The sequence below is a fragment of the Somniosus microcephalus genome, chromosome 17 (assembly GCF_052327205.1).
Source record: "Somniosus microcephalus isolate GS21.2 chromosome 17, FLI_Smic_1.0, whole genome shotgun sequence".
NCBI lineage: Eukaryota > Metazoa > Chordata > Chondrichthyes > Squaliformes > Somniosidae > Somniosus > Somniosus microcephalus.
The window spans coordinates 60,276,487-60,292,205 of record NC_141003.1 but is presented as its reverse complement, the minus strand read 5'-3'; the positions used below and the strand labels follow the sequence as shown (position 1 = coordinate 60,292,205).

At 40.0% G+C, this 15,719-nt stretch overlaps 1 protein-coding gene across 3 annotated transcripts in view; it reads right to left on the bottom strand.

Moving 5' to 3' along the window:
• The window catches only part of pus7 (pseudouridine synthase 7), a 56,443-nt gene that overhangs the window by 15,975 nt on the left and 24,749 nt on the right, over positions 1 to 15,719 (bottom strand). For all 3 annotated transcript variants that reach the window (XM_086010481.1, XM_086010479.1, XM_086010482.1), the window contains exons 6-9: positions 6,874 to 6,985; positions 5,110 to 5,187; positions 4,155 to 4,283; positions 1,259 to 1,384 (exon numbers count right to left, since the gene is read on the bottom strand). In XM_086010481.1, coding sequence (XP_085866607.1) covers positions 1,259 to 1,384; positions 4,155 to 4,283; positions 5,110 to 5,187; positions 6,874 to 6,985 — 445 coding nt within the window. The remainder of the gene's footprint in view (positions 1 to 1,258; positions 1,385 to 4,154; positions 4,284 to 5,109; positions 5,188 to 6,873; positions 6,986 to 15,719) is intronic.

Here is a 15,719-nt window from a genome sequence, read left to right as displayed (position 1 = left end):
TGAGCTTTCAAAATTTAGGCTGCACAATTCAGTACTCGGTGAGCACTGAGCTGGGAAAACAGCAGTTTTGTTTTCTGAGCACTCATTGCACTTATAATGTATTTGCCAACTACAGTCAGTGCAGTGAGTTTCTGAAAACTAAAGTGCAGGCTTCCCAGCCCAGAATTCAATGCTGGGAAACTGGCAATGAACAGATTATATATTATATAGGCAGAAACAAGCAAAACCCTTGTTTAAACCGGCATGTTTGCCTTTCCAATATGATGATTTGAAATACATCTAACATTCCAGGACCAAATTAAATTCCATTCAAAGGTCAACAATTTTTTTGGCAGCAATACCACCATTATTATAAAATGAACATAGTAACGTTAATATTCAATGTTGCTTGGTTTAACCCTTCATCAATAACAAGTCAAAAGTTTGTAAACTAAATCCAGTAATACACTGCTGCAATATTATAGGTCTTTTAGTGAAAACAAGATTAGCAGCTGCTTTATGAAAGATTTACCTTTGTAGGAAGATTCAGGATCAGACTTGGCTCAGTGGTAGCATTCTCACCTCCGAGTCAGAATGTCATGGGTTCAAGCACCCCACCAGAGACTTGAGCACATAATCTAGGCTGATCCTTCAATACTGCACTGAAGCGAGTGCTGCATTATCAGGCCCCCATCTACCTGTTCAGTTGGACGTAAAAAAAATCCCCCCAAAAACTATTCTCTTGGTGTCCTTACCAACTTTTATCCCTCAATCAACGCCACTAAGATAAATTATCTGGTCATTTATCTCACTGCGCTTTGTGGGACCTTGCTGAACACATATTGGCTGCAGCTTTTATCTACAACTCTGGCTACACACCAAAAGTACTTCATTGGGTGTGAAGCACTTTGGGATGTCCTGAGGACATAGAATTGCTATATAAATGTAAGCTCTTGTTTCCATGTTGTGAGGTGAATTAGCTTCAGTTGTCAAAAGTGTGTTCACTTACAGCATATGACAGGGATTCAGCTTGTGGGGTTTGGTGTATCATTTTGATTTTCACTGGGAACTGCGAAAGTACCACCTGAAATGTATAAACAATGACTCTCGATCTCTCTCTCCTCCTCCTTCCACCACCACTTTTCAGATAAATAACTTTGGCAGTCCTGAAGAATTTATCCTGAAGCAGCTATTCTTAATTAGCCTTTACTATTTTTCAGAGCAGTGTGCTTTACTGCCCAGTTTCTACAGTAATTAAGAAAAGGAAGATATAACTTACTTTCCTACTTGGTAAGTAGGAACTGCTGTTGTTCCAAATCTCTGCATTCCATAGTAGTTAATAAATCCAATGTCCCTGAGTGAAGTCATCGCTTGCTCTACCTGCTCATTTGATCCAGTGATATTCCTAATAAAATGCAAATAAAATCAGTATAACCAATGAAGTTGTCCACGTCTAGTTACAAAGATCTAATTTTGCACAGAAGAGTTACATCATGCTAAAACCAAAACATACCAGTTCTAAACAGATCCTAATGCTTCACTTTGCCCTTTTAGCTGGGTTTTTTTTTACAACTCACTACACTAAATCAGTTGTTTGTGCTGCCAAATAAACAAAGTCTAATGCTGACTGTGCCTCTCCCACCCCTCACTGATAAAGTTCAGTTTTCAGGCTTTTGAGACGCCTTTGTAAATATGCAAGTGTGGGACAAGCAACCATTCCTACAGGCAAACCTTGAACAATGAAACATATTATATTTGCAGTTAAGACAGACTTCCAATTTGATAGTTTTGTTTCTTGCCTCAAGGGCAGTAGTATTTATTAGTTGTAAGTCAAAAGAAGTTAGTGAGGTTTTAACTGAACAATTCCCATCAAAAACTGTTCCTATAGATAGCCTTTATTAAAGAAAGATTGGCATGTTAAAAGCTGCCAATATCCATACATTCTATTAGTAATCAGTTTCTTTATCTTGACTGTAGATTTCACTTTCCATCATAACTTAAACCAAATTCACTGAGTTTTCTCCATTGAGGTACAAAGCTCTCAGGGGCAATACATACGAGAGATTCAGGACTAAGATCTGAGGTGGATTTGACAAAGAGGAAACAGCCACACGGAGGGAGCTCTCCAGTCTACACTTAGCATGCAGAAGGGGGAAGCCAGCCTCGCATCAGCTGGTGAGAAGTTAACTATTCATTGAACTTAGACATCTAGAACATCAAGGCAGCTGGCATAGCACATGACTTGGACTCTGTCACTACAATGAAGCAAACCTGTCAACAAGTGCTATGGGAACTCAAAGTTTTGAGACAACAGCCGCCTTAAAAAAAGGTTGCCTGGAAGTCGCACAAGTGAACACGTGCTCTTATATCCAGGGCTCAGTGCCTACCACAACTGGATTACAGAGGTGCAAGCAATAGCTTCTAAAGTACTAGTGGAACCATTATTTAATAGGGCATGGTATGTGTCCATAGTGCGATCAGAAGGATATTAGGAATGTATTCAACACAATTCATCATAAAATATGTGCTCACCATACTGCTCAGGAAGAGGTCATGGGACCTGCTCTCCACTTAGCAGTTGTGTGTTGTTTAAACAGAGCTGGTGGGGGGCGGGGGGGGGGGAAGAGAAAAGGTTCTCTGTGGGGTCAAGTTGGCTCCAAGATGATGCACTGGACAACAGCAGGCTCAATAATGAGTTACCAGGCAATACTTGTACTATAGGGGGCCACTAATGATTAACCATCTGGTCTGCTTTATTGATGGTACCTGGGAACTCATTGGGAACTCAGCTCCAGATAACCCTATAAGCCAATGTTCCAACAGATGGTGATCAAAGTGGGACAAGCAGCAAAAGTGAAAACATGATTCTGGACACAATATTGGACCATTTCATGGAGCAACTAGGCAAGGAAGCAATGTGAATGGGGGAGCTATTGAATCTAGAGTTAAGCAAGAGCCAGGAGATGGTAGAGCAGGTAAGAGTCAGAACATCTTACCAACAGTGAGCACAATATGGTGGAGTTTAGGGTTAGGCTTTACAATGGCAGATTTTAAAGAGATGGGCTAAAGAAATTGGAATTGGCACTATTAAAAGGGAACAAACATTTTTAGAGATACTATACAGAGTATAGAACAAATACATACCACTAGGGTGGGATAAGTCAAATAATAGTGGAAAAGCTAACCAAATATGAAGCGCTCTGGATGGGTTGGTGTGTGTCAAATGGCATTTAATGTGGATAAATGTAATAAGACTAGGGAAGGGAAATAAAAAGTGGGAATACAAAGTAAATGGTGCTTGGCTACAGGACACAACATAGGAGAATGGTAATGATGAATTGCTCACTTAAACTAATAGTGCAGCGTGCAGCAGTAGTAAGGAAGGCTAAACAGATGAAGCAAAATTCCAGAAGCTGATAATGAGTTTGTACAAGGCACAGGTATGGCTACACTTGGAGCACGGTGTACAATTCTGGTCACCATACTAGACAGCAAGGATATCCAGATCAGAATTGGTACAGAAAAGTGAAACCAAACTGATGTCTAGCTATGAGACAAGGCTGAAAAGCCTGGGATAATTTACTCTGAAGGGGGAAGATATTATTCAGGATCCTTAAGGGAAAATATAAATTGAATCCAGATATGTTCAAGGCTGTCACAAATTCTAGAATCAGAGACACTTACACAAGCTTAGAAGAGTGAAGGTGCGTAATAACCAACTACTTTACACAGAGGGTAATGAATGCGTGGAAGAGACTGCCCAGGGGGGCAACTACTTTGGAATTTTTTTTAAGGAAGAATTGGAGAAACATTTGAGGAAGTGGATGATTGTGGAACATTAATTTCTGGGACCAGTCAGCTGGATTGTAGTATTTTCCATTCCTGTGCTTTCCCATGTTCCTATGTAAGTTTACTGCTGCTTGATGATGCTAATTTGCACAGCAATCATGGAGAAATTCACAGCCAGATCATCTTACTTCCCTGTCTGAAGAAAATGTGACAGCAGAGGGACTACAAAGTGACGGAATCGTTAACAGATTAACTATTATCCTGCTCAACATTTGGAATGGGAAAGACTTCCATGAAATATAGCTAATTTCTTCAAGAGTCCAATGAACACTGATTTACCATTACAGTTCTAATAGATTTTTCTTATATTTCCTTAATAATCTTACCTCAGAACAACCATAAAATGATTTCCTTGCAATTCGCCCAACTTCAGGGGATATTTTTTGTAACTGAAATTCCCTAGCTTGAAGTTCATTAAACATTTGTTCAGATGAGAAAGCCTCTGTGCTGTGATTCTGTAAAAAAAAATCAAGCATATAGCATTTGTATGACATGGGAAATTAGATCATTCTTGTCAGCCTATTCCTCCCAAAACACAAGGTCAGGATACAAAACTCGAGATTCCCATATCACTTGAAATTATATTAATATTGAAAACATTCAGAAAGAAAGGTTACAAATTTGGATCTCAACAAACATTTATAATTGACAAGCTTTCACTAGGTAGAGTTCACCAATTTTCAACTGGACCCCTGAATGAAGCACTCTGCTCCCTTGGCTAATGACCCACCAATATATCTTTAAAACTACAATGCAAGCTGCTTAATACTGATGTATGTACGGTTAACACCTTTTTATCAATGGCTGTGCTACTCAGTCACAGTGAAGATCCCCCCGCCCCCCCTCTTTAACAGGACTAAAACATCACTGAAGAAGCCAGCAAAATGGCCCAATGCATAGAGCCCTGGCAATTTAAAGAGTCATACATTAAAATGTCTCAAAGGTTACAGTCTAATTAAACTGCAATGTCTGCAGGAAAGTATAACCATATCATGGAGGAGCCCCCGAAGTTATTACTGGCTTGCAACAAGAGCAATCTACTTTAAGGTTTGGGAGAAACAGTCCATTGCAAGCACATAACCAGTTGGCTATGTTGTTGGACTGGCCTACAACTTGTACGTTCTACTTGAAACCATGGTTTCTGCCAAACAAAGTCAATCTATTACCCGCAGCAACGCAGAAAGGGTGAAAAATGTCGAAGAAAATAAATAATCAAAGTGACCAGAAAGGTTTTGGTCCAACAGCCTAATAACTACACACTACTTGTCTGACAATACTTACTTTACAACTGCAATTTCTTGTACTGTTATAGCCCTTTTATCTTTGGTCCCCATGTATGAAAATATGTTTGGTTTCACTCTGCAGAAACACAAAAGAAAAACATATTTAAGGTACGGAAGCACAAAAATTTAAATGGTTATATTGTATTGGAAAAAAAGGTGTTCAGCTTTGTAAATGCATAACTCTGGATCAAAATAGATATGGATCGACTGAAAATGTCTCCATGTTTCCAGGCAAAGAAGGATATTAGCAACCTGGGCTTGCTTCTAACCAATATTTGAGGCTTGAGATTGCTTTAAATACCACAGAACTGAGACCCAACAAAGCATGTGAAAGGACTAGTTCACAACTTATATGAAATGATTCTGGAATCATGCTTACAACTCCAAGTATGCAGTTCTGCTGTTAGAGCTAGAAATCAATTTAGGCAATGACCCATAAAGATAAGGCAGCAAGGGCATGGAGTAAATAGTCACAAATTATTCCACTAACTATAGCTTCACTGCTGTGCAAATCATTGAGAGGCTTATTGGTTCTCCCAGGAAAAATAAATTGCTAATTAAGAACCTGGTGATAGATCAGCAGATTTTTTAAGCTTATGTAATCAAATACTGAAGTTGCATACATACGTACATATATTAAAAAATTGCATGCGGGCCACATGTTGTATTGAAAACTTTCATGGTAGCCTTTCCACTGTAAGCAAGCTCATTATATTACCTGTAGTACCGGTTATGCCTGTAGATGGCAATATGATTGTCAATGTCAAGGGTGCCACATCTTGCCTGTCACACACACAGCCAGCCTTGCAACCCACACAGTAGCAGTGAATATACCAAGAGGGTTATAAATATTCCCCTCAAAGCTTAAAACTTTTTTGCGGTTTTAAAAATGAACCTTTCAGGTGACTATTTAAAATAGAAATCGGTTTACTCTCAGATTTGCTGCAGGTGTCAAGTAATGATGAGTAACTGTCAGCGAACTGTATATAGTTCTCTCCCTATAATCTGAAGCCGAGATAAAATATGGAGTGCCACCACTGTCCGGGGGTATAATTGCAGCGTGATAAGTTCACACGGTTAGTTTCCATTATAAATATGGGCATAGGAATTTATAATGGAAATATAAAAATAAGGACAGAATGCATGACTCTAAAATGCGGACTGAAATACATTTGCGTGCTGTTTTAATTACACACAGGCTTCTAGCCTTTCTTCACCCGAGAACGACATTTGGTCTTGACGCCCACCCACCCTCCTCCATGTGTGCAATGCCAAGGCAGATCAACGGTACACACACACACACACACACACACACACACACACACACACACAGAGACGTTAATCGCCCATGGTATTGCATACAGGGAGTCAAGACCAAATGTATTGTTTTTGCCTGCCTCCCACGCCATCCCCTCATTATATTTACTGCTGCAGAGGTTATTTCCCTGTCTCCCCTGACCCATTCTCCTGCCCTTCCCACTCCCAACCTTCCCCACCCACCCATTTTCATTCCTCATCCTCCTCTCCTCCCCCTTCCTCTGCCTCCATTCTAGACTCCAAGTCTCCTCTCCCCCCCATCCCATTCCTCCTTCACTTACTCCAATTATCCCCCCACCCTGTAACCCTGCTAGACCCGAATACTGTTATGTATTTAATCTACTTTAATTTATACATACTGAAAGTAGAACTGCAAAATGTTCAGTAATATGTAGAAACGTCTGCTTTAAATGAAAGCTATGTAATAACAGTCAACTCAACATACCTCAGAAATTTAGACAACACATTAATAGCATCCATTGTGTCTTTGTTTTCCTTATATAGCACAAAATGGCAGTAGCTCCCCCTGCTTTTGGGCCACGAGTGCTTTCTTGGATCTTTGAAAATAAAACCATTCATTAAGCCAAAGAAACATCAGTGAAAAAAATGTACATTTCTTTCTTCCCGCAGTTACCATTTTCCTCAGAGAGTAGTTTGCAGGTCACATAAAAACAATAATTTAGTAATAAAGACTACGTAAAGAAGCAAAACAGAAGTTGATCAGTTTCTCAAATTCAATTTGCAATCTGTAACTAAAGGCAAACTACAGTAAGTTCACTAAACATGATCATGTCTCATCTGCAGGGGCACTGATTTACGGTGACTGATGTCAAATTCTGCTATTATTCCATGGATTCCACGACTTTTACACGAGGACTGAATTCTGCAATTTGTTCCATTTTCCTATGAAAACCATCGATCAGATCAGCAGCCTTACGCATCGGTCATAGAACCATAGAATGATACAGCACGGAAGGAGGCCATTCGGCCCATCGTATCTTTGGTAGAGCTATCCAATTAGTCCCATGTCCCTGCTCTTTCCCTATAGCCCTGCAAATGTTTTCCTTTTCATTCAAATGTCTTTATAGTTAGTAAAATGGACCCAAGCAAAATTTGCCTGCACATTACATGGTAGCTATTGTTTCACAACTCTAAAACCTATACACCAGCTCAATTTTTTTTTCCAAATAAACAGTAGGAAACAAAATAAGTTTTTAAAAAATGCTAATGCTGTATTAATTCTTTAATAGCTAAAGTGTAATAGTGAATGGAAAGATATCAAATCTTACACCAAATAAGGTTTCCATTTTGTTTAAACAGGGATTGTTCACCATGTGTTCCATAATATTCAGTTGCATGGTTTTACCAGTACGAAAATTGCGTCAAGTCAGTTGCTCAACTACAACACTTCCGACGGTTTATCACGAACAAACCTAGTTTTCAGTCTACACTGTAACCTTTTCTTTTGCTTCTACATTTTACTACATTAAAAGGCGCTATATAAATGAAAGTTGTTGTATGGTGGCGGTATCTCCATAATGCCATTTTTGGTTAGTTGGCTGTGTCCTTGCCCGAGTCAGAAGATTATTGGTTCAAATCCCACTCCAGGACTTGAGCTCACACTCCAGTGCAGTACTGAGGGAATGTTGCATTGTCAGAGGTACCATTCTTTGGATGAGGCATTAAACCAAGGCCCTGTCTGCCCATTCCAGTGGTTCAGGTGGAGGTTAAGAGCAGGGAGTTCTCCCAGTGTCCTGGCCAACATTCCTCCCTCAACCACCACCACAAAATTATTTTGTTATTCATCTCACTGTTTGTTGGAATTTGCTATCTTCAAAATAGCTGCCAGGTTTGCCTACATAACATTCCCTGTAATTTAAATTAACGTGATAAAGTGTTATATTGTGGGGGTTTTTTTTAAAAAGGGGTGCATGTTAAATAATGCAATTCAATTATATTTTTATAAAGTACAAGCAATATCTGAACATGGAACTCAATGCAATTTGTTAAAGCTTTTGTATGCGATCAGAAAATTAAATAGAATACACATACTTTCTAACTAACTTTCTAACTAATATTTTCTAACCCATCGTCATTAAAAACCCGGCATGTTTACACTCAGTCCTGGCTATATTTTTCTTCCACTAAATGTAAAAGGTCATTTAAATTACCAGTTTAATCTTTTTGATGGAATTCACTTGTGACAAACACGGTTAGATTTTCAACTCACAATCCAACAGAAATCCGTTAATAAAATCACCAAGTACAATGTGGCTGAAGATGAATTTTCCAGTGAATTGTACAAACATTCCTTAAACATACTGGTCATTCACAAAGTGGGGTATAGAGCTGGTTTTGTGTTCCTTAATAATAAGACTGTAATTTAACTCGACTGTGCGGCAAACAATCATTCAAGTTCCAGTTCAGCAGTTTTCAAATGAGTGTTGTATTACCTCCCATATGACAAACAGGAGTTGTACCTTAGCAACCAAATGTTACATTTACATTAAGCCAATACACACCGAAAGACAGACATTTCTCAGCATCTTTAGATCAAAACCATACAAATGGTCAATACGGTTTAAGGATTTTGCAACACAAACAATCCACCAAAATATATTACAAACTTAGTCAAAAGGTATCGCTTCACAAGTTATTCTGTAAAATATTGATTATTTTTGTGGAAATTTCTAGAAATGTATTTTTTTTAATGGATCAACCATATAATGTAGTGCTTTCAATTAACAGCTTCATAGAACAATCTTCAGTTTGGAAAGCTGCATATAATGGCCGACATTTCTTTTCAGTGGAATGAAACATATCTTACCTGCTGCTTTGACCTCTGTCCAACCATTGAAAAGCATAAGAAGTATAAACAGAGCATTATTTAATTTGTAGAACAATATCCCAGTGTGGGTGTATTGCAGGTGGCCATGCAAGAACTGCAGCTATGAATGTGCAAAATATGTGAAGTAGGGAGGTCATCAGGCAGTCCAAGTACTACAGTTCAGTCCCTTCCCCAGGTTAGTTTAGCGCACTATTCAACTGCAAGTTCGTAATATCAGTCAGATCTCGATCTCTCACACATGCACATCAGATTATTACTTAGTTCTGTAGTTTAATTAACTTGCACAAGTTTTTCCAAATAGAACATACAATAGTATGCAGTGAGTGGAGGACAACTATTCTTACAGAAAAGACTGAACATACAGGTTCAAAAAACGGTCAATACAGAACTTTCCCTTTGCCGATTCAGTCATTTCCTTGGTTATATGCAAAAACATTTGTACAAGTAAAAGCTCTGTAGAAAATGTGGTGGGTAGGTCTTAGGACAAATATTCTGTATCATACTGTTTTGACTCCCAAAAGCAACATACAAGAAAAAGGAAATTCTATTTTTTTCCCCCAGCTCCGATAAATCTCGACTGTCTTGGTTGAAGCCCAATAATATAATAGTCAACTTGTTGGCTTAATAATGGGCAACTTGCCTCACAAGATTAATGCTTTTATTTTTTCCCCTTTTAGAATATGAAAAAACATTTCTTCCATGCAAAGCTTGAGCCCACTTCCTAAAGAATGAGCTCCTTTTGCTATCTATGTACATGTCCAGTTGTGCTATAATGTATTAATCTCAATGCCACACTCAAGTTTCAAAATTAACAAATGGAAATACTTTAAGCCAATGTTCACATCCCAGAATCAAAGGACTGCTGGATTAGGGCTTCCGCAGAACAGTGAATAACTGACCAAGCAAAGCGGGACTGGCCAATAACCACCCCATTCCTGTTCACGAGTCATCAAAGAATACAAGTGTAAGCCACATAGCTGTCCACTCATCTGTTTCGGTTCCCACTCTTTTGTTGTCAATTTTGGGATGTGGTTCCACACGCATCAGACTATATTCTGCTATGCACCTGAAAGCCAGTGTTGGCAGGCCATCTAACCACAGGGAGACACACAGCCAAGCCCAATTCTATCATCATCCAACGTCCACATAGCAATTAGAAGTACAACTCCTGGATAATTATCCCCTCCCTAACCAGGATTCAATGTCCTCAGAACGGGAGATGGGGAGAAACTCAACAAAGAAAACAAACTTTACAGAGGTTAAGAGATTTTCTTTAATCTAATACTACAAAAATATTTACTGTGTTCTGTGGTGAAGATTTGCAACAAGCAGAACTAGTTAGAGGCTGTTACTGCTGCTATAACACAAGCTTGGATTGTGTTATTAACAGCAAACTCTAAACCATGTTTACCAGGATGTGTTAATGGAACATCTTGCTACTGCACATTTGCTGACACCATGTAATTAAATGCAGCAAAAAAAAACTCTCAAAATAACCAGCCAAGTGATGCACAACACTCCAATTACAAGCCCCAATGGTAAGTGAGTTGTATATATTTGTGTCGTTAGTGAGAATATTTTGCAGTCAAACGCTGTTTGGAAACAGCTTTACTGTCTCATCGCTATACATTCAAACTTGCTCGAGTCCAATTATTGACACAACTCTCATGAGGCTTCAACACAATGAATGTCAAGCAACCAGGCCCTTCAGCCTGTCAGTACCAACGGTGCTACCATACAGTTTGTGCCCAAGCAATCTTTTTAAAATGAAAGCTGCAAAGCACCAGCAGAGTAATAGAGAGTTTCTGCAGCTCTTTGAGATAATACACCATCAGTAATAAGTACAGTAAATTTCTCCTTGATCTCTCTTTCCCTCAAACTACTGCCTTAATAGCGATACTTTCCAAAGTAATGGAAGTTGCTGCTGATCATCAGATTATGCTTCACTTTGAAAGTCATGGCCTTATACACGATTGTGACTGTTTTTTTATAGAATGGTTCTTCCACCAATGTTCTGGTTGTTAAACACCTCAAACTCTGCTCTTGAATGTTCTGGTGAATCATCGATCACTGCTTTAGATATTTTCAAAACACTTCTAAAACAAGTCACCATCATATGGTCTTCCATGAACATTATGCTCATGTACGATAGCAAAATACTGCAGATGCTGGAAATCCGAAATGACAACAGAAAATGCTGGAAAAACTCAGCAGGCCAGGCAACATCCGTGGAGAGAGAAATAGAGTCAACGTTTCAGGTCAAAACCCTTCGTCAAGACTGAAAAAGCACAGGAAATGAAATAGATTAAGAGACCAGGCTGGGAGAGAACAAAAGAGAAGTGAAGAGACATTAAGAGGTATTCAAAACGAGACGAGATGGTGATAGGACTAGTGGAGACAAAAGACGGCTCTAGATTAGGTGTGAAATGCGCTGGCAGAATGAGACAGCTGCCATGTAGGAGAGAGAAAAAAAAAGGGGGGGGGAGGGGAGAGGAGGGGGTGGGGGCAAAACAAAGGTGTGGATAAAAAAATATAGGTAAAAATGTAATGGGGCCGAGGTTATGATCTGAAATTGTTGAACTCGATATTGAGTCCGGAAGGCTGTAAAGTGCCTAATCGGAAGAGGAGGTGCTGTTCCTCGAGCTTACGCTGGGTTTCCGTGGAACAATGCAAAAGCCCAAGTACGGTGAGGTCTGAGTGGGAATGGGACGGTGAATTAAAATGACAGACGACCGGAAGCTCGGGGTCATCCTTACGGACTGAACGGAGGTGTTCCGCAAAGCGGTCACCCAATCTGCGTTTGGTCTCCCCAATGTTATGCTCATGGCTATCTAGTTTCATCTCAAATCGCTATCTCTCTGTTGATGACTCATCCTCTGACCTTTTCCAGTAATTTAGGAGTTACCCAGGGCTCTGTCCTCTCTCCTCTTCAGGCAATATCCTCCTCCACTCATCATCCAGCCCTATTCATTCTTTTTTTACATTTATCAACTTCCTTTAGATTACATGCCTTCAGTGCTCAACCTCCAGTTCAATGGATGAATTACTACATCTTGTTCATCATGTGCTTCCACGAGGCAATGAAAATCTAGCATTCTTCAAAGTTTATTCCTGTCTCTCAAAAGCTGTAATGAACCGCAAACCACCTCTTAGCTCTTACACTTCCCCCCCTTCCCACTGTCCAGGGCCCCAAACACCCCTTCCAGGTGAAACAGCGATTTACTTGTACTTCTTGCAATTTACGCTTGCAATCGCTGCTCACGATGTGGTCTCTACATTGGGGAGACCAAACGCAGTTTGGGTGACTGCTTTGCGGAAAACCTCCGTTCAGTCCGTAAGGGGGACCCCGAGCTTCCGGTCGCCTGTCACTTTAATTCTCCACTCCACTCCCACTCAGACCTCACCATCCTCGGCCTCTTGCATTGTTCCACTGAAGCTCAGCGTGAGCTCGAGGAACAGCACCTCATCTTTCGATTAGGCACTTTACAGCCTTCTGGACTCAACATAGAGTTCAACAATTTCAGATCATAACCTCGGCCCCTATCCTATATATATTTTTTATTCACACTTTTTACTTGTGCCTTCTGTTCCTCTCTCCCACATGGCAGCTGTCTTTCATTCTGCCAGCGCAATTTACACTTCATCTAGAGCCATCCTTTGTTTCTTAACCTGTTCATTACCATCTCCTTTTGCCTTGAATATCTCTTAATGTCTCTTAATCTTTCCTGCCTTCTATCCTATCACAGACCTTCCCTTTTGTTCTTTCATTCCCCTCCCCCCTTTCCCAGCCCCTACACTTGCTTAAAAATCTGTTCCATTTCCTGCTTTTTTCCAGTTCTGACGAAAGGTCATCGACCTGAAACGTCAACTCTGTTTCTCTCTTCACAGATGCTGCATGACCTGCTGAGTATCTCCAGCTTTTTTTGTTTTTATTTCAGATTTCCAGCATTTGCAGTATTTTCTTTTTGTACCTCTTAGCTTTTATTGCTTCGCCCAGAGTCCTATCCTCATTAACATTTTTGGCCTCACCATTTCTTCTGACTTCATGAACTCTCATGTCTCCATCTAAGCCCAAGCAGCTTGTTTTCCTCTTTTGTAGCAAACACCTTTCCCTGTAAATCTTAACTCACTACAACATACACACCCGTCCAAGGCTTTAGCTCTGCTTCCAAATGTGAGAATGCTCACCTAGCACTCCTAGACAGAATACATGAAAAAGCTCACCTTTAAATAGATGATCCCTTTCTCATTTCAAGCATCTTTATCTTTCTATATTGTATCTGTACAACTATAGTCAATGATGCTCTGAATTTTCCTCTCATGCCAAATTTACCAATCTCTTTCCTATATCCCCAGTATTGAAATAAAGACTGGTCCCCTATTCAATCAGATTCTTTCCAAGGGTCTCATAACTGTGCAACACCTTACGACCCTCATTCATCCTTCCTTTTATAATCTTCAGACTGGCATCAACTAAATACGACCTCTTGATTTACCTCTTCTCTTTTAATCTTTTCAGCCATGCTGCTATCCTATGCTATGCATCATGAGGAAAAAATAAAAATGAATTTAAGACGAAAAAACCTGCACTGCAAGCCTTTTCTTTCAGACGCACCCGAACAACCAGATTTAGGAACAGCTTCTTTCCCAGGGCTGTCATCCTACTGAACTCCACAAATAAACTATAAAGCCTGCACATCTGCCAATGCACTTTATTATGTTTATGTTAATGTATTACAAGCCAAATGAATGTTGAATGTTTAAATGTCTTAATCTAAATGTACACTCTCGGGAGCTGCAAGCCTACATTTCGTTGTACTGCACTTGTGCACTAACAATGACAATAAAGTTGATTATTATTATCATGCAGCTATAACACTTTAGTGCTATAACGTTATCTATACCCAAATAAAAAGGGGTCAGGCTATGGGTGAGGGGAAATGCACATACACAAACGTTGGTCCCCCCCCCCCCCACCGCAGTACAGATCTTTGATTAATTTCCTTATGTGTGTCACGGTTGCTTCAATTACATCCAAAACATTCAGAATGATAAATAATACATCACTGATCTGAATAGGAGCGATACAAGTAGTTGATCACTATTGTAGATTCTTTTAAAATGACTCCAACAATGATGCACAGCTTTACTGCAGCTTCTTTTTTCATGTACTGGCCAATCAAAGAAGACAAGATTTGAAGGAAGAGATTTTATTTGAAATACTCCCACATCCCATACTGCAAAATATCAGAATGACCGTTATTTTATTTGATGTTTTGACAGAAAAGTTCATTTAGTTGTCAATATGAGAAACTTCAAGTCAAGTTTCCCTCACTGCTGGGCTACTGCGGTGAGATCTTTCACCTGCTTTGGCTCCATAGGAAACAGCTGGGGGCACGAGTAGATGTAGTATATCTTGAGTTACAGAAGGCATTCGATAATGTGCCACACAAGAGGTTGTTACACAAGATTAGGGCTCATGGGATTGGGGGTAATATATCAGCATGAATTGAGGATTGGTTAACGGACAGAAAACAGAGAGTAGGAATAAACGGGTCATTTTCGGGATGGCAGGGTGCAACTGGAGGAGTGCCGCAAGGATCAGTGCTTGGGCCTCAGCTATTTACAATCTATATCAATGACTTAGATGAGGGGACAGAGTGTAATATATCCAAAAGGTGAGACACTGGTAAATGTTGGTATTCAGAGGAATTTGGGGGTCCTTGTACATAAATCACAGAAAGTTAACATGCAGGTACAGCAAGCAATTAGGACGGCAAATGGTATGTTAGCCTCTTTATTGCAAAGGGGTTGGAGTATAAGAGTAAGGAAGTCTAGCTGCAATTATATAGGGCTTTGGTGAGATCACACCTGGAGTACTGTGCAGTTTTCGTCTCCTTACCGAAGGATGGATATACTTGCCTTGGGGGAGGGGGGCGGGATGCAACAAAGGTTCACTAGATTGATTCTTGGAGATGAGAGGGCTGTCCTATGAGAAGAGATTGAGTAGAATAGGTCTATATACTCTGGAATTTAGAAGAATGAGAGGTGATCTCATTGAAATGTCTAAAATTCTTAGCGGGCTTGACAGGGCTGTTTCCCCTTGCTGGAGAGTCTGGAGCCAGGGGTCATAGTCTCAGGATAAGGGGTCGGCCATTTAGGACCGAGATGAGGAGAAATTTCTTCACTCAGAGGGTTGTGAATCTTTAGAAATCTCTACCACAGAGGGCTGTGGATGCTGAGTCTTTGAGTATATTCAAGACAGAGATCGATAGATTTTTGGGCACGAAGGGAATCAAGGGATATGGGGATAGGGCGGGAAAGTGGAGTTGATGTCGATGATCAGCCATGGTTTTATTGCATGGCGGAGCAGGCTCGAAGGACTGTATGGCCTACTCCTGCTCCTATTTCTTATGTTAACAAAGTAGTTATCACCAAGACCC